The following is a 22,005-nucleotide window of genomic DNA, read 5'->3' as shown; positions in this document are numbered from 1 at the left end:
GTCTCTTATTTAACAAAAAGAAATTAAAATAATTAAAAGTTAATCATCCGAGCACTTGGGTACAGTAAATTCACTCTTGTAACAATATCCAACACAACATCTCGGAGCGTAGGCTTACAAAGTTGTGCACATATGATACAAACTGCCTTAAAGTACAATTAATGTGCGGCAGTCACGGCACCTAAATCTTATAAGACTTTGAGTTGTGTTTTATACCGTACTACGCACTTACTCCGAACAGGTAAAGCCGTCTTGTTTGTTTCATAACTAAGACATATTTTAAGTTCAATTTGCATTATGTGTTTAGTCATCAGACATACAGTCAACTTACAGTCGACGAATTATAAAATTTACCTCCAATAATTTTTCCTTTCCAATATGTAACGTACTAGTCATTGATATATTTTACAGCTTACCGACATCACAAAACGCACACAACGTTACCGCTCGACTGCCGAAATACGACTGACACGTGACGTATGCGGTAGGCGCATGATGAGACTACCGACAATTTAGTCAATACACTACAAAAAGTATGTATTTTTAATCGAAAATACTGATTTATTTTTAAATAACAATAATTTTATTCAGTTAAAAAAACAAATTGTGAAGTGATAAATGAGCCGTTTAATATTTTTTTTAAATCACAATCATCAGTATTTTTTCGTTTAAGTGAAAGAAAGATAAATTAATCTCGTTTTGTTATTTCTCCCCTCGGCGGCGTAATGAAATTTTTCAACAGAGCTAAATAAGTCTCCGGGGAGGCACGGTACAAATGAATTCATAACAAGGTAATATGCATGTTATACCGAATTCGCTATGCTTCTTGTTTTCTGATTTGTTATAAAAAGAAATAATGCTGGGGAAAACTTCCCAACAATAGTTTTGGTATAGTATTGTAAAAGCATCATTTGCATACATATGAAAATAAATCAATAAAAACAATATCAAGACGAATCTTTATTGTCAAAATTAAATTAAATAATATCAATTTTAACTAACCGTTTGATGTTGTAGAACCTTGTATGACTTTTATTATTTAAACGATACCTTCACTGAGACATATTATATTTATACGAGCTCAAAGTTAACTGTGAACTTTATAAAGTAAGTTATACTCGTAACGTCCTCTGAGCACTGCAGCCACAACTTGCCTAAACTTGTTTGTAAGAATAGACACGAAGTCAAAACTCCGAGTAACTCGCGTCACACCTTCCTTTAATTCTCCCTCAAAGCAACTTCCCCGGTCGTATAAATTTATGATCTTTTGTAAAACATTTCCAGGTAAGAAATATTGTTTTGTTTCTGTTGAGAATATTGAAATAGTTTCTCCACTAGTAACGTAGAGTTTAAATGACTATGACTGTTCAGACGATGCCTTCCACGACTTTTGGTCGTACAAAAATAAAAATTCTTACAAGGGTGCGTCTATTGTTTTGGAATTATCTATGTGGATCCATTAGAATTATAGGCATCTTAGTATTTCGAAGTAGTTTATATATATGTTTTATATTTTATAGATTCCCTAGGGGGAGGTATGCCCCTTTTGCCCCGCTTCCCCTGGCGACGCCTATGCATCTTTTTTATAGAACTACCGATAAAGTCGTGGGTGATTGGGGATAGATTGATGTTAGATCAAGAAGTTAAGTTAAATTATATTCTATTTACAAGATACTTTTTCCTTATTACAAACTACCCACACTAAGTGCTAGTAGTGGATATGTCACAGGCGAAAATCACTTATTAAGTGAGATTAAATTAAATTTTATACATTTACTATCAATTTTCCTTAACTTCATCCGAAAAAAATACAAAAAATGACTATTAATATGCTTGTTAACTATAATTAAAAATGTTTCAGCTGATAAAATCGAACAAAATAGCAATTTTTCGTTCTAATTACCGATTCGTTTCCTAACCGATATTACAATAACCGATATTATTATTAGTACGGTTCACCATAACCGGTATCAAACTGTGTCTACAGTATTTACAAATGCAGTGTTCATTTAAATTTTATTGTTCAAACAAATTGCCGCCGCTCCACAATCACGTCTCATTCTAAGTGCAACTACTTAACACAATCTAAGCATTAAGTTAGGCACGACGCGGAATTAACATCGGAGATGTAATTAAGTGCTGCAAGGAATTTGCATCGTTTACTTCACTATGCAGATGGAAACGTGCGGATTTCGTTCACTATTTTTATTATTATATTCTTAAAGGCAACGGAAAAAAAATCTAGGTTAAGATTAGATTACCGTACGAAGGAAAAAAATACGTTAGGAAAAATACAGCGTACGAATTTAAATTAGTTTTTTTTAAAGAAGCAAGACTTTTAATGGCAAAAAATTATGAAGTAAATTTTTTTTTTATTTTTTTTTTATTTTTTTATTAATGAAGTAAAATGTTCACCATTAATTATCTGCATTTGTGTAAAAGTATGTCTCATTAAACGTTATTTATTTTTTCAAAATAGAACAAAGCTTTATTTATTTCTTGTTCATGAACGAAATAGTAATTACAAGTTATAAGTGTCTTAGAGACAGTTATCAGGATTACCAATCAAAGCAGGTTATCAATAGACCCTATAAGCACTACCGTTAAACCAAACGAACCGATTCTAACGGTCTCGTTAATTCCATACAAATAAATTCACACGGACCAAAGATTAACGGATACACAGAAAGGTCAAGTATTTAAAACATTTCAACTTAACATCAGTTAGATACGGAGTCAAATTAGGTGAATGTTATATTATGATATCCGATGAATAGACGTAATCTCTTGTTAAATTTAGTTACTAATAAATTCATTGGTAAGTAGACACAGCTGTTTCTGACTTTTCTTTATAAACACACATACAAATGTTGGCAAACCTGAGTCCTTGCGCTTTGTATCAGTTTTATTTTTATTTATTTATTTAATCTTTAGCACTTTTATAAGTACAATGAGGACTTAATGCCTAAAGGCATTCTCTAACAGTCATCCGGTATATGAGAGGAAAGTATAATTATGTGCAGGGCAGATATGAATTGAAGATACTATTTTACTAATACAATATTATGTAATACAGTAATATATTAGAAATAAATAAGTAAAAATAAAATATTGTACATAATATTAATAAAACATTGTATATGTAGAAGAAAAAGAATAAGATAAATAAAAACTCTAGATTAAGAAGTACAATAATAAGCAATAACAGCGAGAAGGCTACTTATGAATGGAGTCTCATAACCTAATGATGCCGAATCAGGCGCTTGAAAATAATTTTAGTTCACTAGTAAATAAAAAAGAACTATTATTGAAGTAAATGAAAATAATACTTTATGCCTAACTGTACATCTGAAAATTTTAATCTGTGTCACGGTGACAGCAATCCTCCATTGCCTTTATCGGAAGCTGGACAAGTTGGCAGAGAGCTAAGCTTTGTATTCAGGATACACTTGATACCGTGTGTACCTCGCAAAATACGGCTACACAACTTACAACAAGGCAAAGGAAAATAAACCTTATGTACATTAGCAATAGATTTGAAAATCAAATGTAACATGTTAATTGAATAGTGACATTTGAAGTATTAAGCAAATGGTAACGTGTTCTGTTCTAAGCCCGCGACATTTTGGCGAATTGCTATACGATTGCACAATCAAGATAATGACGAAACTTGAGCAATGTAAACAGTAAGTTTACACCGTTGTAACACCTCAAAAACAGTATCACGAGTGATCTTTAAAAGAAAAAGAAATAACAATTATGTTCTAATAAAGGTATAACTTTCATGATAAGTTCTCCTTAAACGAAATTTTAGCATAAATTTCTGACCATGAAATTTGTCTCCTGTAAAAGTTGTGTTGACACATGTTGTCTCTGTCATTTTCAAAGATAAGAAGGATGAGAATATGATTTCTGACTTCGAAAGTCGAAATCCACAGTCAAAATACTACACTTTAGATAGAAATGTTACTTCAAATCGTTTACAGATCCTAGATTCTTTCAAAACCCTTGCTATTTTTGGGATTTGTCCAAAATTTATTCGGCTTACATCGCGCTTGCTCGCAACCAGCGATAAACGCAAATGCAAGTGTTATCATTGTATTCTGCAAAGTTTAAATGCAGTCACAGCTAATATATTTTTAAAATTACATGAGTGGTATCTTAAATTTTTCAATATAAAAAAACTTGAGAGGTGTCAAGGGACACCCGGATGGAACGAAGTTCCTTTCGATTAATTAGTGAAGGAACCAATGTTTTCTATGAATTTTCGTTATACATTGTCACGTCGTTGCCATGGTGAAGTAGCGCTCATTCGTCGTTAACATACTTACTATAGCAAAAAGTGTCGTGACAACTTTTCGTAATATTTTTTTCCGTCTAGCCCCCTTTCACAACGCGCGATAAGGAACTTCGTTCCAATAAGACAAAAGATATTTTCAATGCTGTATGTAAGAAAAACAACAAATTACATTCAATAATTTATTCAAGCATTACATCTCATTAACAAACTACATAAAACTCTTGATACATCATGAAAAAAAAAGCAAAATTTTCTTTATTAGAATTAACGCCATCTAGTTTAGATGCACATAACTATTTTCCCGTAATGTTTTATTTTTCTTCCTTGGAGTATTTTTCATAGAAGACCTTCATGTGGTACTTTAAATATGCTGTACAATTCCAATAGCTGCTTGTTACATTTGCCGTGCGTCTTCACGTTGCGTACATCGGAACGTCTGTTGATGTGCACTCTAGCGCCCTCTACTCCGGACCAAGCGGCCGCCACACGCACTAACTTGCTCCACGGCATCGCCCACTCACCTCTGAGAAACTGAACATAGACTTTATAAACCGACTTGTTGGTTTAACTTTGACAACACAGAGATAACAACATGTTTTAATCTTGGATTTTGATTAAAAAAATTAACGGTAAATATTCCAAACTAAAAAGAGATAATTAAAAAATTATAGACCTAGAAACCTATCATCCTTGCTTAGTCTTAGTGCATAGTCAATAACACATTTAACGTATTTCTTATTAAACTAACAACATTTCCCTATTCAGTATCAACCTGATCAAATGGTCTTCGTCCAATGTGAAACATGATGTACAACAGAGGCGCTTTGTTCAATGGTATGTCTACGTCACAAGTCTCTTGGACACCCAACTCTTTGTATATCCATTCTGAATGCAGCTGAAGATGATCATACATTACCTAGAAATAACATTTAAAAAGTAAAATTTCGCTTAAAAATATCAGATAAAGGCAATATAAATGTTTATAGAATTACTATTCCACTATCCTTACATTAAATGTGCTTTGATATATCGTTAGGGCTTTAGTTTTGTAACAAAGTGTTTGTAAAACTTGTAATGATTAATTTATACATACTCTTAGACTATCTCGTCCTGATGACGTCATCAATATTTGGTTAGTCAAGATGGCGGCATCGCTATCTCTCTCCGCGTTACTAGCTGGTACGCTACCCTGGATTCAAATAAGAATACTGCTCTAGTATACTAAAATTGTGCAATTTGTTATATTATAATATTTTAACCCAACTAATTCAGAAAGGTAACGCTTTTTATGTGAATTTGTTTGTATTTATTCCACTTTCATAGTGACCGTTTGCAGTCAAAATAGCTGAATTGATTATAAGGAGTGGGGTTTCCTTTAGTTCTTCCTGAGTGTAATTAGGTACATATTTTTTATTTTTATTTAACAGATACATTTGTCATTATATGTTTTGCTACAATTGAAACCTTACCTCTTCAAAAAATTCAGCAAACTCAGGAAAATCTTCTAATCCAAACTGATCAGATAACTTAAACGTTTGTTTAGTTTGTGCAACTAGAGTCTGTATCTCTTGCGTATGTTTATCATCTTCATCAATGGAGCAAAGCGCTTCTGCTATAGCGAGTGCTATCGATGACGGAGTACTATGAGCCGCGTCGAAACTCACTGAACTGGATGGATCTGGATAAAACCGGTAATTTCGATGGTTTAAATCTGACTTGATCCGGTTTAAACCGGTTTGGTTGTAACGAAAACTATTGATAGTCTATGAGTGGTAAGAGATATGATTGACAGCCATTTTTAGTCCATTTGTTTGAAGTCAAATGGTCTCTTTTAAGCAAGCGTTGTCTACACTAAGGGTCTCAAAGTGACCAATGTATGAATTCAGTTAAAAGAGTTTATAAATATAATGAAATGTTTACTTGAAGTGGCGAGAGTCCGTATCCTGACATGTTTGACTTTAGCTCTATTTTGTTTTGCGTTTAAATTATGCGCTTCGCCGTTTCCAACTGAAACATATTTTTTTCCATAGATGGCGCTATTTTACATCATTGAAATCTCATCAAAACACTAAATTACAAGAGAAAATGACAATCAGAGCTTTAATAGTTAACGTAATATTGAAATATAGTCACCAGTTTTTTCTTTAATGACTTCTTTCTTTGCCCACTTCTGTAGTTCCTCATATGTGATGGTGATCAACATCTGCAGCATCACTGAGCCGCCAACAGGGTTCACGTTGGATGGTAATGTACCCTCTATGACATCAGCAGCGTTCGTAAAGCACCGCGGTATGCAGTCTAAAGACCTCGATATGCAACTCAAACACAGAGACATCGTCTGAAAATATTTTTTTTCCTCCAAATAATACCTTTTTAAAAAAATTAGCTTTTAGGCTAAGAAATTGGTATTTAACGTTTCAAATACGGAGTGTAGATGACCAATTTAATATGGGTGTGAATGTCCAAAGTTGATTCTAGACTAGAATTTTTCATACCAGTCAGAATTGCATTTTTAAACTTACAAAAGCAACTATACCTCGTATATGTTTACTGCAGAAATAATGACGAACAAAGGAGAATACAAGACATTTAAAAATTACGTAAATCTCAACCTGATACATTGAGGCTCCACTTTGTATGGCATTCACTAAGATTGGAGGCAAGAACTGCAGCGCAGTGCCTACGATGGCCAGTATACCGGCCAGCCATGGCGGACGTCGGTCACACCATACCTAATACAAATATAGCTTCTCTGTACTATACGACCACAATAACATAGAACTCTTCTAAATATGACACTATCCCGTCGTACAGATAAAATATCCTATCTATTTATTTTTAAAGCGCTTGAAATAAAAAAAATACAGACACTAAGTTAAATTAATAAATTAAAATGATTTATCATTAGATTTATACAAGATTTTGACAAACATATGTATATTATTGGACAAAAAAAATGTTCTTTTAAGGGGCGCTATTGTTTTAGTATAAAAGATTGAAAACATACTTGACGTTTATCCAAACACGAGGCCCAGTCCCGACCAGAGAGTTCCAAAGCGTAACATAGAGTGGACTTGAGCTCAGCTCTACTGCCCACTGTGGCCAATATGTTGGTCAGTGCGCCCACGCTACGAGCGTATTCCACGTCCACTGAAAAACATATTTTTGGTACCCAAATATCTTCCTGATGTTACTACATATGACGTACTTTAAGAAAAATTACTTTTTTAAGTTTAATTTCAAATAATAAGTTTGAAAAGTTAAAAAATATGTAAGTATATATACAGGTACTTCTTAATGTATGGATCAAAAATTTAGTGGGGTTCAGTATCTATCGTTTAAGCCGCATATGAATTAAGATTTTCAATAAATCTAGTTATCTCGTTTTTCGTAAAAAAATCTAAATCTTTCCAGATTTTTTTAATTTTTTCCCAAATCTATATAATTAGGTATAACTAACCAGCACCATCACTTCTATATGTACAAAAACCATCAGCGGTACACAGAAACCCATCACATTTCTTTCTCTCTTCAGTATTGTACCAGAGACCATTTGCGGGCCAGCGCGCATTCTCAACAGACATATTACGTACTCCATGGTGTAACAATAATCGTGCTATACGACACTCACGCATCATTAATACCTAGCATTTAAATTAAATAATTCATTTAATACATTCAATAACACTTGATGAGTCCACTTTAGTACATAAAAATCTTATAGATGGATGGATGGATTGATGGATGGATGTATGGATGGATGGATAGGTGGATGGATGGAAGGATGGATGGATAGGTGGATGGATGGATGGATGGATGGATAAATAGATGGATGGATGGATGGATAGATGGATGGATGGATGGATGGATGGATGGATGGATGGATGGATAGATGTTTGTTTGAAGGTATCTCCGGAACGGCTCAACGAATCTTGATGAAATTAGGCACAGATGTAGAACGTAGTCTGGAAGAATACATAGGCTACTTATTAAGGATTTTTTAATTCCGCGCGGACGGAGTCGCGGGCGACAACTAGTGTATAAAAGGAAACTCTCTCAATAGCCTAAAAAATTAACTTAATTGAATTTCGTAGTGATTAAGGCATATGTATTAATGATAAATGATAAAAATAGATAAGAAAGTGTTAATTCTATTTAAAAGAACGTAAATATTTATTAAGCATAGAAGTTGCCCGCGACTCCGTACGCGCGAAATAAAAAAACGTAATAAGTAGCCTATATGTTCTTCCAGACTGTGTTCTACATCTGTGCCAAATTTCATAAAGATCCGTTGAGCCGTTTCGGAGATACCTTCAAACAAACATCCATCCATCCATCTAAAAAATCGCATTTATAACATTAGTATAATTTGTATAGATTACTTTTACTAATAAAGTCCAAGATGGCTGCGGCTGTGCTAATAATACAAGAAGCTCTAATGAAATCGCAGTTTTGTCCTGTAAATCTTTTGTGTGCTTTATGTTGAAGTTTTCGAAGTTGTCGAATAAATTCGGACTAACAAATGTATACCACGGATAAGGACAATCCTCTACTCTAATGTCTTCATCTCTTTCTTTGAATACCTAAAATGTAAAAAACATATAATGACTATAAAAATGTCAAATAATGAATAAATGATCGAAGGAATAATAAAAAAACATCTATTTGAAGACATTCTTTCATTATTTTCCTTTGAAATATAACTTTGTGAAAAACTTGGATTGCAATGAAGTGAACTAAACAAGTTAACAAACTAATATAGACCATATGGTATAGCGGAAAAAAGTTAGTTTTTGAAAATATTAAAAAAAATAAATTACAAAATGTTATTTTGGAACCTGTATACTTACTTGATATAAAAAATGCAACTCAGCTCCCCTATATATCATACATTTGAAGAGTTCGTTGCACTTTGCGTGCAGATCACGTACGTCACGCTGCCCCGCCCCCGGCCCCGCCCCCGGCCCCGCCCCCAGCCCCGCCCCCGCCCCCGGCCCCGCCCCCAGCCCCGCCACGTGCGCGCCACACCCCCCAATACACGGCAACAGTTGAGCCACGCAGAGCAATATGTTTAGAATATCGTTTAACAATAATGGTGTTGTTGAATCTGAGGTATTCGTCTGTACAATTGAGATATTTCACTGTTAGTCTATTGCATAATTTAAATAAATAATTAAGAACATTAAATAAGGGATTTATGGTTTTTTTATAATCTAGGGTTCTATAGATTGATTATAAAAAGCAAGTCACTTAACAGTTAAAAATCTCTCTTATTTTCTTCTCTTTTGTACCGAAATAATTTTATAATTTGTACTTTAAATGTGTCTATTACGTCAATAACTATTCATAATTATGTATACGAACCTGACAATATCTCACTGTGAGTATAGTTAATGTTTCATTGAGCATTCCAGCAAATATTCTTTGTGCCATTCTGGGAGGTACAGTGTCCCACAAATCTTTTCGAATACCTGAAATAAAACTATTCACTAGTTATTTCCATTCATTTAAAAACAAAAAGTCTAATTCACTTTACTTTTTTTCCTAGAATTAAGTCACCATACTTTAGCGTGTCGCTTGTTGAAAATACAAACTTAATCACAAATGTACACCCACTAAAAAAACATTACCCTACTGGCAGTCGGGCAACAAACAAATATTTTTCAAAGCAAATCACCACAATACTAATCAAATTACCGTTCATATAGAGCCACCATCCTTGCACAGAGGGCGTGCCTGTAGCGACAGGACGCTGGTCCTCTATAGGCCGGCCTCCAGCGTCTTGCAGAATGTACAGAGACAGGACTCGGTTGTGCAAATCTAACACTCTCTCGCCTACAGCTTCCGACATTGTCACGTATCTCTTGTAACATGCCTAAAAAGGATATAAAAAATAAGCGTTTTCTTTTTTGGTCCTTCAATTATATATTTTTTTTATTGTATAAAAAGAAGTACTGTAATTATTAGTTACCCGACTAATTGATTGCTTTATCTAATATATAAAATTCTCGTGTCACGGGGTTCAAACTTGAACTCCTCCGAAACGGCTTGACCGATTCTCATGAAATTTTGTGAGCATATTCAGTAGGTCTGAGAATCGGCCAACATCTATTTTTCAGAAATACCTCCCCCCCTTTAATTTTTTTTTTAACTACGCGCGGACGGAGTCGCTGGCGACAGCTAGTTATATAAATAAAAATAACAATGCTTCTCTTATAAATGATTTGTTCTTGAGTGATATAAAAATTTGAAGTTAACATATTAGGTCCTTACATATGAAATTGGCGTTTTGTATGGGAGGAACAAAAAGTCGAATATTTTTTAATATAATATATTTAATTAATCAAAGTATGAACCATTATTTTCTATGCACTTTTGCCATCTCATAGGTAATTCATTGATCCCTTTACTAAAAAAAACAGTCGGACGGGAATCAATAAAATCTTTGAAGGCGATTTGGACTGCCCCATCGGAGTTGAATTTTTTCCCTTGCAAGAAGTTATCCAAATTTCGAAAAAAATGGTAATCTGTTGGAGCAAGGTCCGGGGAGTACGGAGGATGTCTTAGACTTTCCAATTGAAGCTCTTCTAATTTAGTAGCCGTCTGTTGCGCAGTGTGTGGTCTAGCGTTGTCGTGAAGCAGCAGTGGCGTGGAGCGATTGACCAGCCTAGGTTGTTTAGCCGCTAGCTTTTCCATCATGGTTTGCAATTGCTGACAATAGACATCAGCCGTAATAGTCTGGCCAGATTTGAGAAAACTGTAATGAACAATACCGGCACTAGTCCACCAAACGCTTACAAGTAACTTTTTTGGGGTTAATTTTCGCTTGGGGCAGGATTTGGCTGGCTGGCCAGGATCCAACCATTGCGCTGAGCGCTTCCGATTATCGCAAAGAACCCATTTTTCATCACAGGTAATGATTCGGTTTAAAATACCTTCATTATTGTGCCGGTTTAGTAATGTAACGCAACAGTCGACGCGCGTTTGCCGGTTTGCTTCAGTCAATTCGTGAGGTACCCACCTTTCAAGCTTTTTAATCTTCCCAATTTGCTTCAAGTAAATTAAAACAGTTTTATCACTAACATCGCAGCCTGCAGCTAACTCGGACGTGGTTTGCGATGGATCCGCTTCCACAATAGCCTTCAACTCTTCATTATCAACTTGAGTCTCAGGCCGTCCACGGGGCTTGTTCTGCAGATCGAAATTTCCAGAACGAAAACGTTGGAACCAAAAACGAACTGTGTTTTCTTTTGCAACACGACCGCCATACACATCATTCACCCTTCGAGTCGTTTCCGCAGCACTAGTGCCACGGCGGAACTCGTACTCGTAAATAATGCGATATTTTAAGTTTTCCATTTTGTAAAATGAGTGACGCAAACAGAAAAAAACAGAAGAAAAAAAACAAATGAATGACGGTCATCGAACCACAAATACATGAGTCTATAGCTGTACAAATTTGAATTTGGAATTCCTTACCAAAGAGGAGAAATTCGTGATTAAAGTGGCCAGTACGAAAAACGCCAATTTCATATGTAAGGACCTAATATAAATCAATCAATGACATTTTATCTTAAAAATATTGTTACAAATACAGTCAAAATCTGTTATAACGACATCGAAGGGACTACTCATATTGAGTCGTAAAAACCGATAGTTGTAACAACCGGTGACAGGTATTAATAGGAAAGATATGTAATAACATTCAGCCAGGACCTTTGATTTTGGTCAATTTAACCGGTATGTTGTTCTAAACGATGTCGCTATAAACGGTTTTGACTGTAGTAGCAAATACCTGTAATCTCGAATGCCTTTCAGTGTTGCCACTTTCTTCTACATGTTGGACATAGTAATAGAAAGTGTTTTTAAGTAACGCGGCAGCTCCCAGTGTGGCTGTTAACACTGGAAGATCTGCGTGGTCGAGTGCTTCTTGCGCGAGAGTATGAAGATGTTCTGAAATACGAAACAAGGACATTGGTACATATTTGCATTGAATAGACTCCGAAACTACAAAACTGATTTGAAAAATTCTTTCACTGTTGGAAAGCTAAACTATCCCCTGGTGACATATACTTATTAGTAGATTTTTTTTTTAATTTCACGCACACCAAGATACGGGCTAATTATGAATGATGATTTTCGTCTGCTTAGTATACTTTCCTTAGAAATGTCTATATTGACCTAATCACATCATTTAATTACATGAAAAAGCCTTAAAAAAAGATTCAATTTAGTTCATTTACTAACCAAGTAAAAAGTCACCAGCTTTTACAGCCAGTTGCACGAATTTTTCCGGATCCGAGGTCTTGACTACACCACCAATACGATTCTCACCATCTATTTTAACAAACATTCCAGATCCTTGACTGAAAAACATTTATAAGTTAATTAAAAAAAAAAAAACAGTAGTATGACAAGTTGGAAGAGAATACAAATTTAACAAAACCACACTGTTCTAACCGTTGGTTTCCGAAACCAAAATCTTTTTATAAAATATTTTGTCATCCCTGTTATTTTCACAAAACAGAGATGAAAATCTTACTAATATTATAAACTAGCTTTTACCCGCGACTCCGTCCGCGCGGAATAAAAAATAGAATACGGGGTAAAAATTATCCTATGTCCGTTTCCTGGTTGTCGCACGGATGGATTACCAAAACCCATGTATAATCAAGAAATTACAATGAAAGGAACATAATTGTTGTTTATATCATTTTAATTTTACTATGTGGAATTGAAAAAAAAAACAATTACAGTCAAAATCTGTTATAACGACATCGAAGGGACTACTCATATTGAGTCGTAAAAACCGATAGTTGTAACAACCGGTGACAGGTATTAATAGGAAAGATATGTATATAACATTCAGCCAGGACCTTTGATTTTGGTCAATTTAACCGGTATGTTGTTCTAAACGATGTCGCTATAAACGGTTTTGACTATAGTTATTAGTAGCCTTTGTGTTCTTCCAAATTATGTTATACATCTATGCTTGATTTCACCAAGACAAATAAATATATAACATTTTTTTTTTGTACAGATGTTTTAATGTAAACAATTCCTCAACCTACTTGAATGCAATTTGAAATTCCTCTTCTAACCACAAAACAATTTTGACTGCAGCAAATGAAGCATTCCTTGGAAAATCCAATCTCCCACCGACCACACCTTGACATATTTTTTCAGATAAGACAGTTTGTTTTTCCTGAAAATGTAGAAAATCCAGTTTAATATGATAAAATAAAATATATATATAATAGAATTAAGGTTTTTAAAATACATACCTGGTAATACTGAAAATCTCTTTGCAATAGAATAGGAATCCTATCCATAATATTTCCATCTTCTATAACTTCCATTTTGACAACAAAAAAACAACGAAAATAAAAAATAATAGCTATTTAATATTTAACAAAAAATAACATAACAATTTAAATAAAAGCGTGACTACAACTTCCAAAATCTACTTTAGTAACAACAATTTTTGATATTTCATCTTGTAACAGCTTATGTAAAGTTACACCGTCATGCTTGTACATCCAATATCCTCCATCTTTTAATATAAGGTCATAACGTTTAGGTCCAGATACGGGAGAGCTAAGCCAGATTTGTTTGTTTGGACTTTGTCTGTTTATTACATAAGTACCATATTCTGGACCAAGTGCTACTGTTAATACTCCATCCTGTAACAAAATTATTTTTAATCACTAAATGAGGAAAAAAATTGTTTGGATTCTCATTCGATGTTCATAATTGTTAATTATTAACATTTTACATTAGCTTTTTTATTTACTACAATTTTGCAACATGATTGAAAAGGTCATAAATTTTTGAATAGATTTTATTTACAACCATTTTATTCTATGGTTAATATAATTTTAGTTAATGTACTATTTTCATGTTTTTAGAAGACTAACATACTCGCAACGTATAAAAGTTTTATATAAATAATGCATTATTTTATAATGGTACTTTACTTACACTGTATGTTACGTCCGCGCCTTTTAAATTGGACGATTGGTCCACAATTTCTTCAAAATAATCACACAAAGATTCTAGGGTTTCGTTACAGATCTCTTCATAAACTACTGGATCCACTAATTCTGAAATTTGTGAACTATTTGACGAATTTCTCAAAAATGTTCTATTCGGAAGACAAGAGCTAGTTTTGCAGTTATTTAGTGGAACACATTGATTTAATACAATAGGGGTAAAATTATTGATCTGCCTTAGTACCAGCCAACGGCTGGTACGAAAGATGTTCCTTATCATTTTATGAAAACTTTAAAGATTTTGCAAAACTTTCAGAGGTTACATTAGACTGACAGAAAGCGACACTGACAACTGTCAACTACGCCGATGACGTTGACGTGAGACAGTTGAATTAACGTTCATAAAAACAGTTTCAACGTTATTTCATTAAAAATATGCATATAGAAATGGTAGAAAAAAGATTAACTATTGGCGAAAATATTTTATTTTCTTGAAATTTTTATTATATTAGAATTTTTTTTCTCCAGTACGATATAAATAAATTTTGAGCTTTTATCATTTTTAGGTCGAGATATTTTTGATGTCGTATTTTACAGGTTCTAAAACAGATACAACTTACATTTTTCTATTTTTTTGAATTTGTAGTCAAAAGAATGTGTGTTATCTTTTTTTGCATTTTTTTAGACAATTTGATAGATATCACATAATACAAATATAGCAGAAAGATGAAAACTTGGTATCTACAAATAAAATGTAGTTTCACTTACATTTTGAAATCAAGAAAATAATGAATGCGAGTAATGAATGAGTATCATTTATTGCAGAAAGCCGAAAATAAACTGTCCCTTTTCTACGTCTGTATATTGATCAAATACAACCGTATTGCGAGTCCCTTGGCCATTAACCGATACTATAGAGTTACTTGAATGGGAAAAACGATTTGAAAGGAAGATATATTAGCATCCATAGAAAAGATGGAGCAACGACCTTCAGTAAATCCACATAGGTCTGTACGCAACTTTTTTTTTATTAGCGACAATTCATTTAGTTTTCTTAAACGACAAAATGATTAGATCAACATTTTTCTATAAAATATAAAAAAACAACGCAGATTCACTTTGCCTCGCGTTCTGAAAAAATCCAACTTTTACTAGATTGTTTACGTCACAAGATTTACGAATTAACAATGAAACCTAACCTTATAAAAGATGCATTGAATTGCATCACCATATTCAAGTTTCTACAAAATGTTTTAATTGATCATTTCCTTTAACTTTACCAAAACAGTGGTTTTAAAATTCTAAAAACTGTTATTTTAATTTTTTCTTATTATCTTTCAGTCTTTGCTTGAAATACTTTTCATCTATTTGTTAGAATTCATTTATTGCCCTTATTTTCTTTATTCTCCTTATTATTGTTATTATCTTTATTATTTTCTGCAGCTTCGTTGGGAATAGAAACTCTGTTCTGTGGCGGCAGCATCCATGGATTAGCTTGATATGCAGGGGAGAGGACAGATATTGATTTTTCCGGCAGCCTAGGTATGGGTAACAGGGAGTTGTATTGATTCCAATGAGCGTTTATAAAGAACACATGCCTGTCGGCTACATCTTGTAATGGACGGAAGTTTCCCATGTTAGGATTATCCCATGGATCCCAAAGCTTACGGAACTGTTCCATCTGTAACGATTCGGTTAAATAATTTAAGGAGTTGAAATCTGCGTGTAATACTCTATATATAAAATTACTTTACAATGCTATATTAAAGGCTTTCAAACTAATTAATTTTAAGGATACAAATTAACAATAAAAAAATAGAAATCACATATATAAATTTTTGTTTATATGAATTATATCGCCTCGTAGAGGTTTCTAAGTTTTTTCTAATTAGATATATATTTTATTTCCATTAGTATATTAAATATTTTATTAAGCATGACCTGATCAGTAGAAGCATACAATATAACTCTAGGCACGATCCACCGTATTACATGGTTCTCTCCTTTGACCGTCGTCAGAGTTCCCCAATAGAGGAAATAATCTTCGTAGAACATGGGCATGATGCGTGACATAGGATAAGGTCCGATTCGCGTGTTCGTCTTAGCCTCTTTAATCCTGGGAAATCCCTCTATCACACATTCCAGACGTTCGTCAGCTTTAACTCCGTACTGAAAAATATTTCATTTATTAAAGAAGGTTTTATTTAAATACTTGCTAGTTTTAAAAACTTTTTAGTACGTAACGTTTGATTGTTTAATTTTATTTTTTAGCCGACTTCAAAAAGAAGGAGGTTATCAATTCGACTGATTTTTTTTTATGTGTGTTACCGCGAATCTCCGCCCCTGGTGGTCCGATTTTGATAAAAATTATTTTAATCGAAAGGAAGTGCTTGCAGATGGGTCCCATTTTTTTTATTTTTTTTTTATCTCAATCATAGATTATACTACTTACTTTAATAATATAACAGATCATTACTACGCCGTCTGGATGTTTCAAGGCTTCTTCTTGCGTCATGTATTCCGATCTGAAAAATGTTGCCTGCAAACATAATCAAATGTCTATTTAAAAGAAAATTAAACAGATATAAAAAAGACTCTTGTGTCTATTTCCTATGCATCCTCACAGTTCATAGATTACACGTCCAATATTTTAACACCCGACTAACTTTACAACAAAATTCGATAGAATATATTGTATATTATCTATGGAATAGGATATGTAGTTTTGTCTTTGACTTTCGCTTAACAGGAGAAAGCATAAAACCTATTGTCATTGTCTCAACTCGACAGTTTGATATTAAAATTTATTCAGAAAATGATTGTGAACTCTGCTTTTAAGTATACCAAAGCGTTATAACATTATGCTTTTACTTTACAAAACCAGAGACAATAGCCTTAAATCCCTTGCCACCAATTTGTTCACTCAACTACATAATAACGGGCTTATCTAATTAATTAAATAAGTTTCCCCAAGCGATGAAATTCGTTTTTATATTTAGCAAGGTATTTAGGTTTTAAAATTAACGTAATTGGTCGTTTCTTTGCATACTTATTAAGAGTAATAATAATTATGTATAGTCCTTTTCAAATATCTTGGCGGCCCAAGATCATCGGCGCGATGCGCAGTGCCCGCCCCCGCATCCCGCTACACCAAAAATTGTGATATGCGCAGCGACCCACGCGAAGCCGCCAAGATATTTGAAAATTACTGTACATTTGAACGTCTAAACATTGTAAAACCTTGAGAAAATTTACAGCTTGGAGTTTACTTTGCTACTTACATTTCAGTACGATAAGAAACTTGCAACTTATTAATATTATGGGTTAGTCAGAGGTAAAACCTCGTTAAGACGTCGGCACTTATTTTTTATTCCAACTTAAACATATTATATTAGGCGACGAATTAAGAACCTTATAATATGCCTTATACATTACTATTCGTAAATAAATGTTTCAATTTAGTTTAAGTTAATACATAGGTCTGGTTTCAAATGTTCACCTGCATTTCCCCAGGATGTAATCTTTTATCAACAGAATGTTCACTTCCTTTCATGAAATTAGGTCCCCAATGAAAATGTATTTGAGAAAGGACATGTTTCTCCAAAAGAGGGCCGCCTTCAAGATATGGCCTCTCGGTCCTCCATTTAGCTCCTAGTAATACTGGAAATAAAGTTGACATGTTTACAGTTGATTTTAGTAGAAACAATGCTGACCGTACTTTTGTTTTTTACGTTTTTGTTGTGTACGTCGTGTCGTCGGCTTTTTTCTGTAAACAGTACTGAATTTGTTTTCCGTACTCCGTTTATCATTACTTTAATATTTATAACAACAAAATACTTTACTATAAGATTCAAATGTTATCCTCCATTTATGACAAGCATTTATTTTTTAAGTGAAAACGTTGTTGTGAAAAGGAATAATTTGTAATCTTGTCAAGTACCAACTGGTTCGTAGCGGTACAATAGAAAGCAATGTTATTCATGTTTTCTAAAATCAGTATTGTTGGATAATGGTTGATAGATATGATGGATGATATTTGACAAAAACAGTGAGTTCGTTGGAAGAAAGACAACGATTTCAATCTTTTACCGAATTAAAGAACCTAAGTCGCTATTAAATTCTTTTCTATATGTACAGAAATAAAAAGTTCAAATCATTTTACTAACTAACATTATAAATGCGAATGTTTAGATGGATGGATGGATATTTGTTTGAAGATATCTCAGAAACGGCTCAACGAATCATGATGAGATTTGCCACAGATGTAGAGCGTAGTCTGGAAGAACACATAGGCTACTCGTCATTAAGCTTTTTTTTAATACCGTGCGGGCGGTGTCGCGGGCAACAGCTAATAATTCATATCATTAGCTTGCTTATTATTTATCTTACCTGTATACCCAGTGTTTGTTATCTTTATTTTATGTGGATATATATAGAAATTGTACCATTTCAATTCTGGACATTTGTAAGGAATAGAGCCTGTGATTGATACTTCAATAGGTGTTGGCAGATGACCCTCGACTTTGCTAAAGTAATAAATATAATCAAGTGTTCCGATTGGAGGGACTTTCTCTTCATATTCTTCTAGTACATTTGGAACTGCAAATAAATTATAAATTTCCTTTAAAATTATTTCTTAGGATACCATTGGTTTGACATCTTATGGTTCATTTGCATTGTCAGGGATCAAGTATTAAATTTGAATTATTTCATAGTTAATGTACCTTCAGGTTCTGGTATAGGCACCACAATAGGCATTTCTTTACTTAAAATTTTCAAACATTTCAGATTTTCAAACAAAACTATCAAAACATGTAAGTTGTCATATGTTCTTGTCTATGTATAATATTTGAATAGACAATGTCAAGATTCAGTGAGGTTTTTATTTATTATTTAATTTAAAATTTCACATTTACGATATCTGATAGCAAAAAATGGCATCATTTTGTGTGATATTATTAGAATATTGTGAGAAGGTTTAAATCTTACAGGAGTTGTCTGACATATCTTTTAATTTATGGAAATAAAATTATTGACTCAAAAAATATTTGACTTACGTCAAATTTCTTTTATATTTACGAAAATCAATTATAGTCATTTTTCTAATTGATGTAAATAATAGATATTGAAAAAAATATACATAATATTGAATGTACGAATAGTTATAAAATCATGGATCAATTTGCAAAGAAATATATTCAACCTGATAGAGATCTACTCAACTGGGAAAAATGGGTAAAGGTGAGAGAAGAAGAAATTTTGACGATTGGCCAAAGAATACAGCGACCACCTATTGACATGGTTATGAATTTACATGAAAAAGTTCGCGAAGACAAAGAAATGAAATCTATGTTACAAGATGCGCAGGTAAAAGAGAGAGCAACAGTTAGAGGCGAGCCCTGGGAACAACCAGTTAGGCTCAAACAAAGATGTTACTGCGAACCTGTGTATGAAGCACATCGAAAACCTGAAGACATTGGACGTCCCCGTATCATCGAACATATCGGAGTACCACGATTCATTTTAGAAAACGAAAAAAATGTTCATGGTATTTCAGAACGCGATAAATGTGTGCGATTAAACAAGGAATACCAGAAGTATAAGCAAAAACGAGAAGATCAATATAAAGAAAAAATAAAGAAAATGGATCCATATAGGTAAAAATTGGTTATATCTTCTTTTCTAATACTTCTAATTGACGATGTTGAAGGCACATTTCATGTTAAAATATGTATTTGCAGGTCAGATATCAGTGAATTATTTGTTAAAGGCAATAGACCGAAACCACCTTCTAAACCATTGCCACCCTTACCAGAGATTAAGATATCAACAGTGGACGAATATGAAGAAACGTTCACAGTACATGCTGTGAGAATTAATAATACAGTATTCGTTAAAGAATCCGCCGAGCAACATCTTATGTCCGAGTTACACAACATGCAAGAGGAAAAGTGGCATGAATCTTGCACATCTTGGTCGTATTACTTTAACGTACCGAAAAGTCGAGTGGGAAGAGCTAAACTCTTTCTTCAAAATTTAGGAACAGTAACGTTAAGATATTGCTGGAAAAAAATAAGACAACAGACGCCCTTCATCCAGGAGGAAGTAACGAGTCAAGTTTTTTTCTTTAACAAAAATGAAGACATATTATCCCCTGGGCAAACTAGAGAAGTGTATTTTACGTTTGTTTCTTGTGATATAGGTCTCTATAGAGAATTATGGGAGCTAAGTTTTTGCAATGTTTCATTTTTTGAAAATTTAACCCAAAAATTTGTAATTAACTTGCAAGCAGACACTATAGAGGACACCGAGAAAATTCGTAGGAAAGTAGATATACTGAAGGTAAGACTCAACAGAAAAGCTATTCGAAAGCTTATTAGAGGTCTTTTAAACTATGTTTTCAATAAAGTAACTAGTGTGGAACCGCAAATATACCCATATCAAAAATTCCTCTTGGAGTCTGAAATATTCCTTATGAAAAATCCGGTATGTTTCTACCATCAAAGCGAAGTTATGAAATTGAAGGAATCTTATTCGCAAATGAAGCCAGGCGAAGTTTGGGATTTATCTATCGCCTCATGGAGAAAGGCAATGATGAAGAAAGACTTTGTTGAAAGAATGCAACACTTTGGAATGTTAAAACAATCACTAAATATATTACTCAAACCTTGGAAGGAGGACGAAAGTCTTCTGGCCCTAAAACACTCTGCAGTTAAACTTATTCTGTCAAGGTTGGCTGACAAGTTTGACCAGGTATACGCAGATCTAAATCTCAATAGTGACGGCAATGATACTGAAGTAGAAGAAGATTCTGATAATAAATTGTTGGAACGTATGATATTCTACATTCGCATGCGCGACCACGTTGGAATGGCTGTAGAGTATTGTGCTGGTGTGGTGAGGAGCTTGGACTTAAACCGATGGATTCCTTTCGATTTCTGTCAGTAGTGATTTTTATTCATTTTGAAAATAAAAATAAAGAAATGTTTAATTTGAACCCACTTTTATGCAATTCAAAATGGAACAACGAACACCGTACCGTACCTCAACAAAAGAGCCAGTCTGTTTTGTGGTTAATTTATTTAATGAATAACAAAGGACAAAATAATCGCATGGATGATTTCCAGTTACTGCATTCTGTTATTCCAGTAAATGTGAATTATATTTTCCTCATCGTTAAAATCTCATAGTGAAAGAAAAAAGTATCAATTTGTATCCTTCTACTTATAATGAAATTCAAAACTTCTTTCCTTACAATGTTTTATAAGTTCATACATAGAAAGGATGGGAAGGTGAAGTGGATTTGATGGAGGAGAGGATGCATAGTAAGTGGAAGTATTCTCTATCTGTCCATTCCCTCCTCCGTCGTTAGAGGCAGGAAACGTAACTGCAATTACGGATGTCTATGAGCAGCGATCGCTTCGCTATTTCGGTGAATTCAGGTGGTGGATCACTGTCTAATGTCTACAATCTACATAGGATAAAAGAGTTGACATAATTTAAGCTAAAATTAAAATGTAATTGAAACACTTTCTACGTTTTAATGGTTTGACCATTACTCTTTTAGTGATTTCTTTGTTAGCATAAATATACATAAGTAATTTAGACGTGGTTACGAATTGGACACACGCTTCGTCGGGATCCCAGTCATATTCCCAGGGAGGCCCTGGAGTGGATCCCGCTAGGAACAAAAAGACGTGGTCGTCCTAAACA

At 33.7% G+C, this 22,005-nt stretch overlaps 4 protein-coding genes across 5 annotated transcripts; 1 reads left to right on the top strand and 3 right to left on the bottom strand.

Moving 5' to 3' along the window:
- Positions 1-4,547: 4,547 nt before the first annotated feature.
- LOC106720092 lies at positions 4,548-13,725 on the bottom strand. 2 transcript variants are annotated; one of them, XM_045678874.1, is made up of 17 exons: positions 13,585-13,725; positions 13,372-13,505; positions 12,548-12,666; positions 12,096-12,253; positions 9,998-10,175; positions 9,665-9,771; positions 9,151-9,420; positions 8,683-8,883; positions 7,761-7,944; positions 7,308-7,450; positions 6,913-7,032; positions 6,434-6,638; positions 6,221-6,307; positions 5,770-5,978; positions 5,394-5,489; positions 5,073-5,216; positions 4,550-4,831 (listed from the first exon to the last, which is right to left on the bottom strand). In XM_045678874.1, the coding sequence occupies exons 1-17, from the start codon at positions 13,657-13,659 to the stop codon at positions 4,637-4,639; spliced, it is 2,625 nt and encodes an 874-aa protein (XP_045534830.1). In that variant the 5' UTR covers positions 13,660-13,725; the 3' UTR covers positions 4,550-4,636. The 2 variants fall into 2 exon arrangements, with proteins under 2 accessions (XP_045534831.1, XP_045534830.1); XM_045678875.1 differs by lacking the exon at positions 6,221-6,307 and having other exon boundaries at positions 4,548-4,831.
- Positions 13,702-14,627, bottom strand: LOC106720241 (frataxin homolog, mitochondrial). Its single transcript, XM_014514836.2, has 2 exons — positions 14,282-14,627; positions 13,702-13,983 (listed from the first exon to the last, which is right to left on the bottom strand). The coding sequence occupies exons 1-2, from the start codon at positions 14,570-14,572 to the stop codon at positions 13,732-13,734; spliced, it is 543 nt and encodes a 180-aa protein (XP_014370322.2). The 5' UTR covers positions 14,573-14,627; the 3' UTR covers positions 13,702-13,731.
- A 1,043-nt stretch (positions 14,628-15,670) lies between these two features.
- LOC106720093 (carbonic anhydrase 3-like) lies at positions 15,671-19,099 on the bottom strand. Its single transcript, XM_045679090.1, has 6 exons — positions 19,017-19,099; positions 18,682-18,891; positions 17,792-17,952; positions 16,745-16,831; positions 16,234-16,461; positions 15,671-15,973 (listed from the first exon to the last, which is right to left on the bottom strand). The coding sequence occupies exons 1-6, from the start codon at positions 19,048-19,050 to the stop codon at positions 15,671-15,673; spliced, it is 1,023 nt and encodes a 340-aa protein (XP_045535046.1). The 5' UTR covers positions 19,051-19,099.
- A 353-nt stretch (positions 19,100-19,452) lies between these two features.
- On the top strand, positions 19,453-21,240 carry LOC106720095 (MYCBP-associated protein). Its single transcript, XM_014514676.2, has 2 exons — positions 19,453-19,949; positions 20,034-21,240. Exons 1-2 carry the CDS (start codon positions 19,465-19,467, stop codon positions 21,238-21,240), a joined length of 1,692 nt encoding a protein of 563 aa, XP_014370162.2. The 5' UTR covers positions 19,453-19,464.
- The last annotated feature ends 765 nt before the right edge of the window (positions 21,241-22,005 follow it).

This window comes from Papilio machaon, chromosome 8 (genome assembly GCF_912999745.1).
Source record: "Papilio machaon chromosome 8, ilPapMach1.1, whole genome shotgun sequence".
NCBI classification, from domain to species: Eukaryota; Metazoa; Arthropoda; class Insecta; order Lepidoptera; family Papilionidae; genus Papilio; species Papilio machaon.
This window is presented reverse-complemented; position numbering and strand designations above follow the sequence as displayed.